The sequence below is a fragment of the Mytilus galloprovincialis genome, chromosome 2 (assembly GCF_965363235.1).
Source record: "Mytilus galloprovincialis chromosome 2, xbMytGall1.hap1.1, whole genome shotgun sequence".
Lineage (NCBI taxonomy): Eukaryota > Metazoa > Mollusca > Bivalvia > Mytilida > Mytilidae > Mytilus > Mytilus galloprovincialis.
This window is the reverse complement of record NC_134839.1, coordinates 50823833-50836427: the sequence shown is the minus strand read 5'-3', so window position 1 is coordinate 50836427 and position 12595 is coordinate 50823833. Positions and strand designations below refer to the sequence as shown.

Here is a 12595-nt window from a genome sequence, read left to right as displayed (position 1 = left end):
CTTTTTTTTCTTTCCTTTAGTTTCATTTAATTTAAAAGGTTTTTACCTAGAATTGCGTAGTATAGGTACATTTCAACATTTGTATTTTAATCGTAAAGATGTGGTTTCAAATCATCGGAGGTACGTTGGCACTGATCTAACCAAAGACACAAAAGATACAAATACATATTTTTAGTAATATGATATTTTACATTCTAATATATGACGTGCTTCATTCGCTTTATGAATAAACCCATGCTCTAAATCCAATAAAATGTGTTTGCACATGCGTATATTGACTACACCTGAGTAATGAATTTTATCAAACTGGCATGCATTTAATATATTTTCTTAACTTTATAAAACTTCCAAACTCTTAAATGATGCACGTGTTGATTCTAATTAATTTATTATGACTATAACGTGTTGCAATTCGAAATTGACATATTTGACCTAGATACGACAACCGTTGATGCTGGTTGTTCAAAACTCCTCCCTCTGAAAAATCACATTGCTAGTCGTTTGCTAGTTTTCAAACAAAAAAGGGTTAATGGAAGAGCCTACACAAACGTTCTACACATATACACATCGGACATAGAAATTACCCTAATTGTCCTAATCAGAATCGAAATAATTGATGCAAGCTAAAATACTTTATTGTAGTTTTAACATGGGTAGGCATTACCTTCGTGTTATTTTAGCTTTCACTATCAAACGGGCAAAATAATCACGAATATGTTGAAACTACAATAAAGTATAGCTTGCATCAATTATTTCTTAAATAAACACAACAAAAAAGATTAAAAAAACCTGTTAATATAGACTATAAAGCGTAATTATAAGTGGCAAAGATAATACAATAAAAACAGAAATAGTTAATTATAATCAATTAATCAAGTAAACGTATTTACATATAGGAATGAACTTAGTAGTACCAATATTTTCATAAAATTGTTCCTCTAGAGCGTCAGGTAACTTGTCAAAACAAATTAAATACAAAAAATACCAGTGATTGATATTTACAATTGAACAAACACATTAAAACATCAACATTGGAAACTCTGTTAAATAATAACATATACAAATATAAAAACTTGACCATTCAGACAGGCAAACATTTTAAAAGCATAAAGTGTAAAATATCAAATAAAAAAAACTATTTACATTAAGGTACAAAAATAAATGGTGCAATTACTTTCTGAACTCTTTGTTTTTTAATCGTCAGATGATTTTTCAAATCTACAAAATTATGCTTTTATAAACCGGGGTAACATAGGCGTTGTACCTTATATGAACCAAGTTAGGAATACCACAAACTTTGTTCCATTTTAATCGATCATAGATGGGGAATAAAATGCTAAAGCTAGATTTTAAAAGAACTTATTTGTAAATATTCAAACTGAAAAATAATCTATTAAAAAAATCTTAAACCTTAATGAAGCTTAATGAAGCTTAAGTTCACTCAATGCCAAGTGACTAATTTGTCTGCGTATACTTGATATACAGGGGACTTAGAAAAAAAGAGATATGAAAAAAGAAGCGAAGAGAGGGGCGGCGGTTTAGCGGGCACATAGCCGCGACTTACTTTTATTGTTCTTTATTTTAACTGAGCATTTTTTTCTTTCACTTCGAGTTATCTTTTGTTTTGAAAAAAAAAATAAAAAACAGAAATATCAACTTTAAATAAGAATCATTGACGGGAGGTAAACACTGTACGCTGAGCATGATACTAACAAATTAATAATGACTCGAAAGATACCGAAACACATTAATACGGCAACCCTGGAGTTCCATTTACAAAATTTACAGCTCTTAAGCACGAGTTACTAACATGTGCGCACGAGTTACACGAGTTCCAATTTACATGCACAACTATTGAGTTTCTTGTATGAAACCACGCCGAAGTACGTCTTTTATTAATTTTTATCAAAATTTGATAATGAATAATGCAGAAGAAACGAGAAACACTCTTGTACATTCGTTTTTGATGCGTTTTGTTATTTGATTTTGCCATGTGATTATGGACCTTCCGAATTTATTTTCCTCTGAGTTCAGTATTTTTGTGATTTTACTTTTTGGATATAAAAAAGAAGATGTTGTATGATTGCCAATGAGACACCTCTCCACAAGACACTTATATAACACAGTAATTAACAACTATATGTAACCGTACGGCCTTCAACAATGAGCAAAGCTCATACCGCATAGTTAGCTCTAAAAGGACCCGACAGGACAATGTAAAACAATTCAAACGAGAAAACTAACGGCCTTATTTGTGTACAAAAAATGAACGAAAAACAAATATGTAACACATTAATAAACGACAACTACTGAACAACAGCTTCCTCACTCAGGACAGGTACAAAAAAAACCCAAAGGTCCTCTTTTACATTAAAAACATGGAATTTCCGTTAAAACTACGTGTAATAATGTCTAATAAGGCCAAAAATTGTTCCTGATGACGACCCATTTCAATATAAATCCGATAGTTTAAAGTCAGTTTTTGTCTTTTTATAGCTGACAATGCGGTATGGGTCATTATTGTACAACACTTATCTATAATTCCAGTGAGGGGTTAATACATAGAAAACACAGGAATGTTATCACAATTGTGAAATGTAATATGTACAGAAAAAAGAGTTATTACAAAATAATTCAATTTAGTATATATGTCTGGCCATTGTGAGATATGAATTATATTGCTAAAAGGACATAACTATTAAAATTACAATAAAATTAATACAGAAATTTAATTTAAGAACCGCAAACATATCTCACAAAATCAATGTGATTAAAACCAAGAACAACATTTTCTCTCTGCGAAATGGCTTTTTATTAAGTATGTATCTACATCATAATGGACCCTGATTTATCTTTAGAAATGGTTGTACCTTTATTAAAAAAAAACACTTTTTATATCAAATTTGTTTTTAAACAGCTTTCAAGAGCATTCTAAAACAAACGAATAGATGGGAAAATACTGTTTTATTACGATTCGTTTCTATTTACTTCATGGTATAATTTATATATTTGTTTTGGTTATTTCCTCTCAGAACGATACGTCATTCTTTGGTAGATTAAACTTGGACGTCACCATGTTTCAATGAAATATGATTTAAGGCGTAAAATAATGAATGAAGTAAATATAAGAATTAGAAGATGCGATATAATTGCCAATGAGACAACTCTCCATCAGGAACGAAAAAGTTAATAAGTATTTGTCACCGTATGACCTCCAACAATGAGCAACGTCCATACCACATAGTCAGCTTTTAAATGCCCCAAACTTACAAACGTAAAACAATTCAAACGAGAAAACTAACGGCCTAATTCATGTAAAAAAAAGGAAATACAAATTTGACATACAGCAACAAACGACAACCAATGAATTACAGGCTCCTGACTTGGGACATATTCACTCATAAGGTAGCGGGGTTAAACACGTAAGCGGGCGACTAACCCTCCCCTAACCTGGGACAGTCGTGTGACATTACAACATAAGAACAAACTATTAAAATCAGTTGAAAATGGCTTGATTCATTAGATCGATACAAAGCACACAAAAATACTACTAAAACGGACGTGGCAAGGTATTTATGTACCCCTAAAACAAAAACAAAAAACACTAAGCAGAAATCTGAGAGAACTCGGAAGTACTGACAACCTGTTCAAAGCCACAAACAACTAATACAAAATCATGATTACTATATATACTACAGTATCAATCAGTGCACATTCAACATCCAATGGATTTAATGTACAGACGTCATTAGCAGTCAGAGAAAAAAAAATGACCATGTGCAATGTAAATGTAATCCCCCCTGATTATAATGCAAACTAGTTTGTTGAAATATCTAATTCATTTATAACATAAACAATACATTCTTCCGTCTATAAGACTGAAATAAAAAAAAATATTATGCAGAGATTAATTTTCGAAACAACTACTTATAGTCTGAAGGTTTGTTAATTTATCGCTAAAAAAATAGACGTTATAGAGATACAATTTATAATGAGAACCTGTTCATTACATTTATTCAACAAGTGTCGAATCATAAGAAAAAGGTTAACATTTTTGTTGATTCACGTCGCATTGATCCCCAAAATGGTGACTGGATTATCGAAATATGGTCACTTAGCTTTAGTTCTTCTTCCGATAATCGATCTATTAAACTATAATGGAAATCGTTCAATGACCTTTTTTCTATAATACATGTGCATTACGATTGTGTGCTGTGTGTGCCATTTTCTGATTTTTAAAGTATAAACCTTTGTAATATATTTTATCCTGAAATACTATTGCCAGGGTAAAGAGTGAAAAACAATTTTCCAAAAATGCATATATTAGGGTTTTTTGTCGTATAACACACTTTTGGGTATTATGATTACCTAAAAAAAAAAGACCTGCATACGGTCGGCTTTTCCTTTGATCAACCATCGATGTGTTATACGACAAGAAACCTCAACATATGCATATAATATGCATTATCTATAACTGCATAACCGATTGTTTGAATTTGTCGGTGTATTTGATATGTTAATGACTTTATTCATTCTTCAATAATGAGATTTATAATGAAGTAAACTAAGGAGGTTTAACAAGCTTTTAACTTCGTGGTATGGATGTGTAGCGGACATTCATTAGTTAGTCCTGTACTATTGGTTTTAATTGCATACTAAATAAATACTGACACCTAGTTAGTTTAGATAGTCAGGCTTTTTAAACCAAATCTTATAATAATAAATTTAGTAAAATTTACCTGCCCTATTAAACATATAGAAGCTTGAAATGAGACCTATTACAGATTCCTGATAATGCGTGTAATATTTCCCACTGGACGACAAATATTTTCGATTTAGTTCCTTTCAGAAGATTATGGATCTGTCATGCCCTGTTTGAAGATCAATAATACTCAGCCTCCCCCCCCCCCCCCCTTTGCCTCCTTTGTCATCGAATATTATATTACTGATCAGCAACTTTAAATTGTTAATTTTAGGCAGCTCTGTTTATTTTTCTGTTAATCTTCCCTGTTTACACGATATAAAAAGAATGAAATATTTTAGAAACTTTTAATTCTGTTTTATTTCCTGCCTTGCCTGTATAAGATCTTCAATAGAATAATGTATTTCTTATGCTAATGGATCATCCGTATGATGTTACGAAAATGAAGTTCAAATTGTTTGCAAATATGCTTTGTTTTTTAATAAATTTGAAAATATATAGATTGACTTAAAAAAAAAAACAACGTCGAATTCCCAAATACAGAATAGAACAACAGTCTAATAATAAATGATTTAGTTCACTGTTAACTTTTCAACTAGAATATTAAAATATAAACGATTTAATTATTCATTACTATACTATTCAGTATTCAATTTTGAATTATTATTTCAGCGCGCTGTCTAAGCAGGAATTTATAAGACTTATAAGCAAAATGTGCGCAATTCTAGCCCGTAAGTTAGTTACTCGTGCACACCAAGTTGTGTATCTCTTGTGCACAGGTTAGTAACGAGTTATAATTTTATTTTTGCATGGCACTCCAGGGCTTCCGTATATGATATTTCAATAATAATTTATAAAAAAAATTGATTTAAAAACTGTTTACAAAGCATATACATCATTAATATAAATTTGAAATACAACACACAAAAAAACACAAACAAAATATAAAATATATATTTAAAAAAAAAAAACTTATGTAAACGTATTTTCATAAACATGACAAAGGGACATACTCAATTGTACAATGTACAATATTTTCCAAATTGTTTTCGTTGCAGCGTCAGGTTCTTCCCAAAAATTAAAACTTAGAAAGACATTTCAATGATTATTATTAAAAATAGACTAACACATAAACACTTTGGAAACTAAGTCTGTAAATTACTAAGTATATAAAAAAAAACTTCACATAAACTTAGCCCTTAATTAAAACTTAAACTATAAATATGTAAACTAATAAAATAATTTTACATGTGCATTTACATCTTCAACCAGTTCTGTTAATTACACACGTTAAAGAATGGAAAGCATAGAAAGTGTAAACTGAACCAAACGTTAAAATTAACCTGTCTTAATTCTCTCATTTTTTCTTGTACGTGTATACTGTTTCATCTATTCCAATGACCACTTCATCTGACTCTTCCTGAAAACAAATACTTGAAAAATGTCCTGTAAAAGTGTTATTTTGTTTCCCTGTAATAATTACCTCACCAGACTTTCCATCGGGACTTATTCTGTGAACTTTGAAATCTTTTGCACCATAACTCTCATGACACGGAATAAGTATATATCCTTCATTATCTATGTTAAGACTTTGTGCATTTGATAGTCCAGTATCGGTAAATGTAAATATTGTGTTACCATCCCTATCAATACAAGTAAGTTTGTTCTCTGAATAGTCAATACAGTAAATACGTGCTGCCTTAGTATCATAGCACATATCTTTCGGTTTGAATCCTAAATCTATTGTCCTGTCTATTGTCCCCGACATATCCATCACTGTTATTCCTGAACGACTCATGATATAAAGTTGATCATCAGTGTAAAACATTGGAATGTATGGGGAGAATTGAAGATAAAGTGGCAAGTCTACATGTTGAATAACTTGTTTTTGTCTTATATCAACTATTGCTATTGAGTTATGGACATCATTATTACGTGTTAACATAACAACAACAGTATTTCTATCTAATATTGCAATACCATTTGTCAATCCACCTACGCTTATTTCATTTCGTTGTTTATCACTGACTGAATATGTGAGTAGCTTGTCATGGTGAAACAAATCAATAACTAATAATCCTCCAGGTAGTGCTTTCATATCAACTATCCAATTAGAAAACTCGAATTTATTATTCAGTAGCATTTTATCGTTGGTCGATTGAAATGTGTGGTTTTCTGTATCAGTTAATTTGTCATGGTTAATACGACATTCATTACATAAAACGTTACTGCATTCATAACATCTGTACACAGGCATCTTCTCACAATAATGACATCTGAAATGTATAGATAAAATTATTGAAATCAATGTTCTCACTACGGCACAGTGATCGCAAGATATCAAAATTTTCCGAGACACGCAATTTTTCTCTATTTCAGACTTTGGAAAAACAAATGTAGGTTAATTTCGAGAACGTACAGTAAGATAAAAATAGATTAGTCCGATTTTCTGAAAATCAATTGTTCCGGGGAGCAGAATTTTAGCTTTGCCAAGATTCATCTCAGCAGGAGGTTTACCTTTTTGACAATTATTATCTAGACCATTGGCTTGTCTTTGATGAGTCTCACTTAAGTTTTGGCTCATAGTTTTTTTCTTTGTTTCATCATTTGTTTTACTGAATTGTTTGTTTTTCCTTTTTCAAAAACGGGAAAGCTTTCATAAGAGAGTCATTTTCGACAGAAAGACGAGGGTGACTGTGAAATACAACGTATGGTCTTCTTCCAGCCTTGCTGATGCGGAGCGACTGTTTGGCTCTGCGGGATGTACAAATACGCAGTCACGTCTGGTCGGAACGGGGACGTGAAATCCAATGTCTCGTATGGAGGGACAATCACGCTCTCTGCAAATTCAGAACCTTTGCAAAAACTATTTCGGGGTCCGAAAGTGGCCTGTTGCAAGGTAACATTTCTGTCCCTATCCACTATACCCTCATTTTGCAGTGCCAGGTGAAATTTCCTTGACGGCTTTATTGCAGGACCTGCTTTCTGTATTCGTTGTTAATTTCTACTCACACTGAACATGCAGGACATATTTACTAACAATCCATAAATCAGAAATACCAAATGCCAAATAAAGAATCAAAAACTGGACTCAAACATAATTATAGAAGCAGAAAAAGGAAGGACATTAAATTACTTGACTTACTGTATGAGGCAAAATGATGAATTAAACAAAACTAAATTAATAAAAACAATGCTTTGATTGTTTCTTTCCATATTGATGATAAATCACAGAAAGAAAATATTTTTTTAAGTTTGAAATAAAGCAAATCTGATAATATGTAAAAATTGTAGATATAATTGTCTAAGCACTTCTTAGGATATGGTTGGAGTACATTTTGTATTTCAAGCAACTCTTTGGTTTATTTTTTTCTTTAAATACATTAAAAACAAGAGATTTTTTTTTTTTGGCCAATGCTGAGACAGATTATGGAATTTTCTACCTTTTGTGAGCAGAAATTTTTTAACAATACATATGTACCTCTTGGAAACATGAATTCAAACAGTTTCTGCAAGAAGAATCCGAGCTTCGTGGTAATTTCGGCTAAATTACAGCAATGGAGATATAAGATCTTTATGTTTTATTTTTAGCCATAGTTGTTGGAAAGCTGAATTAAGTCATGAATATGACAGTTTTATTTCACTCGTTCAGGTCGATGGTAATGGTTTGATTTTGTCAATGTGTATGGCTATGGGCGATATCTTTTTGCGCCAAAAAGTAACTCATTTGCGCCACAACTTAATTGCGCCAATACTTCTTTTGCGCCACCTTGTTTTCAAAACTATAGGTAGCATTTGCGCCAATAAAATAATCATCTAATTTCGCCAATTTTATTTATTTTTATTTATTACAAGTTTTATCGTTTATATCAATATACAATGTTATTTCCATTGTTTTATGTAATGAAGGTCTACATATAATAGTAATGCTGCAGCTGATTTAATAAGTTTATGTAAATAAATCGGAAAAAAAACTTTGGTTTCTTTATAGTACAATCTGAATTAAATTTGGATCTATTATAATTTTCATTCGTATAGTTCTGGACAAAATATTCAATTTCATGATGTTTGATGTATAGGGAAAACGGTAGTTTTACATTTTCCCAGCATTAGGTTGGCCTTTTGTGTACCCAAGACAGGGCGTAGGAAGTCAACTTAAGAACGCTGTGATTGGATGTATTAAAGGGTACAAGTTATTTTTTTATTTATCTATTAATAACTGCAGTGTGTATATTTACAATATAAATTTTAGAACCTATTGAAATATTTTCTAGAGAATTATTCGAAAATGTTGCATAATTAGTAAAGGTTGAATCTAGTGCATTTGGTTACTATGCAATTATTCTAAAAATAGTAAAATCACGTGAAGGCCGCGTGGAGTCTGCATGCACAAAGCGTGATAGATATTGTTCGGAACCAAATTGCGTTCTGAAATTCTCTTGACTTTTTATTACTTTAACGTATTCCCAATCATTTATTTATTTAGTATATTGATATATAATTGATATATAATAAAGCCTGACGAAAGTTCATTCGGTTGTTTCGGGATTGTTCTTAAATACTCGGATACATCGGGATTTTTCAATCTCAAATTCTGAAAATCAAGTGAAGGCTGCTTGGAGTTTGCATGCAGCAAAAAAAAGTGAAACCTTTGGGGGAACAACGTAAAAGTAGCATGTTCTGACAGAATATTAGACTTAAGTGAAATGTTTTTGACATTTCTTTTGAAAAAGGTCGAAATGGCTGCCGTTGATATGGACACAGCAAAATTTGAAAAGTGAAGCATTTACGGTCCTTCAACAATGAGAAAAATCAAATGCATTATATTTAGTTAGAATTTGTTAAAAAAAATATGAAAAGTGAAGCATTTACGGCCTTCAACAATGAGCGAAACCAAATGCATTATATTTAGAAGTTGCTTTAAAAAATATGTAAAATGAAGCATTTTCGACCTTCACCAATGAGCTAATAGCAACTGTTGCTTAAAGAGTGTTTCGATGGAAGTCGCGAATTTCTGTATTCTTCCCATTATCATGTCATTGGTCTGTATTCTTTATTTTTGTTTAATTATTTTGTTTAAATTTCTTTATACTTTACCACCCTATTAGCCTCTATTTTTTATATTGGGATATAACAGCGTATAGTATGCATTTACAGTTTAAGATGCCATAAATAAATTGATATAACATCTGACACTACAAATTCTGTTAATAAGATATTTATTTAGGCGCTCCATATAAATAACATGATAAGAATCAATCAAGTTCATATGGACAGGTTACTCTGACATTTTTCTATAAATAGAGAATCAGGTGAAAGCTGCATGGGTTCTTATTATAGGACATTAATCACGACCAGGTCAAAAATAATGCATAATTAGTAAAGGTTGAATCTAGTGCATTTGGTTACTATGCAATTATTCTAAAAATAGTAAAATCACGTGAAGGCCGCGTGGAGTCTGAATGCACAAAGCGTGATAGATATTGTTCGGAACCAAATTGCGTTCTGAAATTCTCTTGACTTTTTATTACTTTAACGTATTCCCAATCATTTATTCATTTAGTATATTGATATATAATATAACAACTTAATGATTGACTTCCCGCGCCTCCTTTATACGGGCTTGGGACCGGCAGTTTACCGACTGGCGGGTTAAAGTCGTTTTAATAACAAAACATATGCTGAATTAAAACTTTCACTCGTACATATATAGTTTTAAAAAACCATAAAAATGTCTCTGTTTATCATTGATCATCATTGAATTAAAGGCTGGTATCTATAGCTGAAAATAGACACATATTCCCTTCTGCTAACTTATCCACTCATTAGTTGTTGATACTTTTCATGAGCAAGATGAAATCAACATGACTTAAAAACGACGTCTGGAAAGAGGTCTCTTATTGTTTTGTGCATTTTATCATCAAAATAAAAGAGAGTGGCGCAATTAATACCTTTTCAAAACTGCAATTGGCGCAAATTGATTCTGCCCATGGACTTCCCCTTTTTTAATTTACCTTGGAGTTTAGAATTTTTTTATACTTTTTTCAGAAGAGAAAATTTCTGTAAGAGTTAACGAACAACGATGATGATGGACGCTACGTGATAAAAAAAAAGTTCACTTGACTTGATAAAAAGGAAGAAAGGGAGAAAGAAGACTTTCCCCTGTCCTCCCCATCCATTGTATTCTGTTAGTTAGTATGTCTTTTCTAATTTTGAAGCACCCAATAGAACCGGGTCGAAGTATTGAACATCTATAAACTTATGTAGAACTAAAGAAATACTGCGTCCAGGAAATATGAATTTCATTTCTTTTTTAAAACTTTTGCATTAAATTGGTTTCTATAGCGACAAAAGAAAATGTACTTCTCTTTAAAGTAATATTTTCATTTTGTGTTAATCATGTATTTCAAATATTATCACATGAAATATTAGAATAGATCGATAAGAAAAAAATCCAGAACCATAAATTAATCAAAACGCTTTTGACTTTTGACTTTGCTATTATAAATTGAGGTATAGATTGATGGACTTTGATACAATAGCTCTGTTGTAAAATAAATTTTGGGGAAATTGGTCCTACTATCGATTTATGCATGTTTAATAAAGCTTACGTGTAGCGTGTACAAAGTTCAACATCAGTTTATGTTTACATAATAATGAAAATAATATAAACGTAGATTTGCAGACCACAGTTTATCATTGTTTATAGCAAACATGATGATCTGGATAAATCATAATAAATAAAGTTTTGTCTTATTTCAATTTTAGACAAATATCAAAGTTAACACATTACAGATGTAAATTAATTATTTTGTAGATTTTTCAACGCCGTCCCAGGTAAACTTGGAATTTATAGTATATAGCAAATACACGTTATTTCAAGTATATCTATGTTAATATTACACAGAAAAACGCGAAAAAAGTTGAAATAAATAGAAAACGATAAAATAAAGGATTTTGGGAAAAAAAGGTGGAGGGCCAAAAAATGTTGTCCACCGAGTCCCTTAGTACCTAAAAATTATGCTTGGAATTGTGTAATTTTAAATCTATACCATTGTCCTATATACAAATGATATAAGTTATAAATAAAATTGATTTTTTTATTCATAGTTTTTGCCGGCTTTCAAATTTTTAACATATTGACAAAAAAAATCATCCGTGTAACACTTATCAATTCAAAACTTTAAAAAGTTTCCAAATTTTAGATTTTAGGAATTTTGATCAAAGTTTCAAAATTCCAATTTTTTTATAAAGTTTTGAAATTTTCACCAAATAAATATCGTTTTTAATTTGATAGTTTAGGTATGTGATCAAACTTTTAAAGTACTAAACATAACGTGCAGTTTTGATTTTTTCGCTTTATGAAATTTTGATTTTTTGATTTTTTGATGAAGATGTAAAAATTAGAAAAGGGGCGAAAACAGGCGTACCTGTAAACTGTGAAACGGAATAAAATCGGAACGAAACGAAACAAAATAAAATGAACAGTAACTGTTACTTCACAGTTGATGTATAAATAAGACCAGAGGCAGGTAGTTGTAACCTATTTAAACCTGCATAGAACAAGTTTATTTACGTTTTAAAACAAATCTATAAGCATGTCAGATAAATAATTCAGAACTATTCGGTTTTCCAAGCGCCCACCATTTAATGTAGGAGAAATAGTGAAAACTTAACAACTCGCATTAGGCCGAAAAGTATGGTAGGGTTGAGTATGTATACATATTTTCTACTGAACTTTAACCAATAAAATGGTTCTATACTTGATTTCAAATTTATTTGTTTTGCCTTACTATCTGCTTTCATGTCGGCAGATTAGATGAAATCATTGAAATTCAATGTACATTTTGATCGATCCAACTCATCGTTCTGGTTTTGTAAAAGCTCAATACA

The 12595-nt window shown here is 31.0% G+C and overlaps 1 protein-coding gene across 1 annotated transcript in view; it reads right to left on the bottom strand.

Annotated features, from left to right (window-relative positions):
* Positions 1 to 723: 723 nt before the first annotated feature.
* Positions 724 to 12595, bottom strand: part of LOC143063799 (uncharacterized) — a 154829-nt gene continuing 142957 nt past the window's right edge. Inside the window, exon 19 of the mRNA XM_076236181.1 lies at positions 724 to 6978. Coding sequence (XP_076092296.1) covers positions 6060 to 6978 — 919 coding nt within the window. The 3' untranslated portion in view covers positions 724 to 6059. The remainder of the gene's footprint in view (positions 6979 to 12595) is intronic.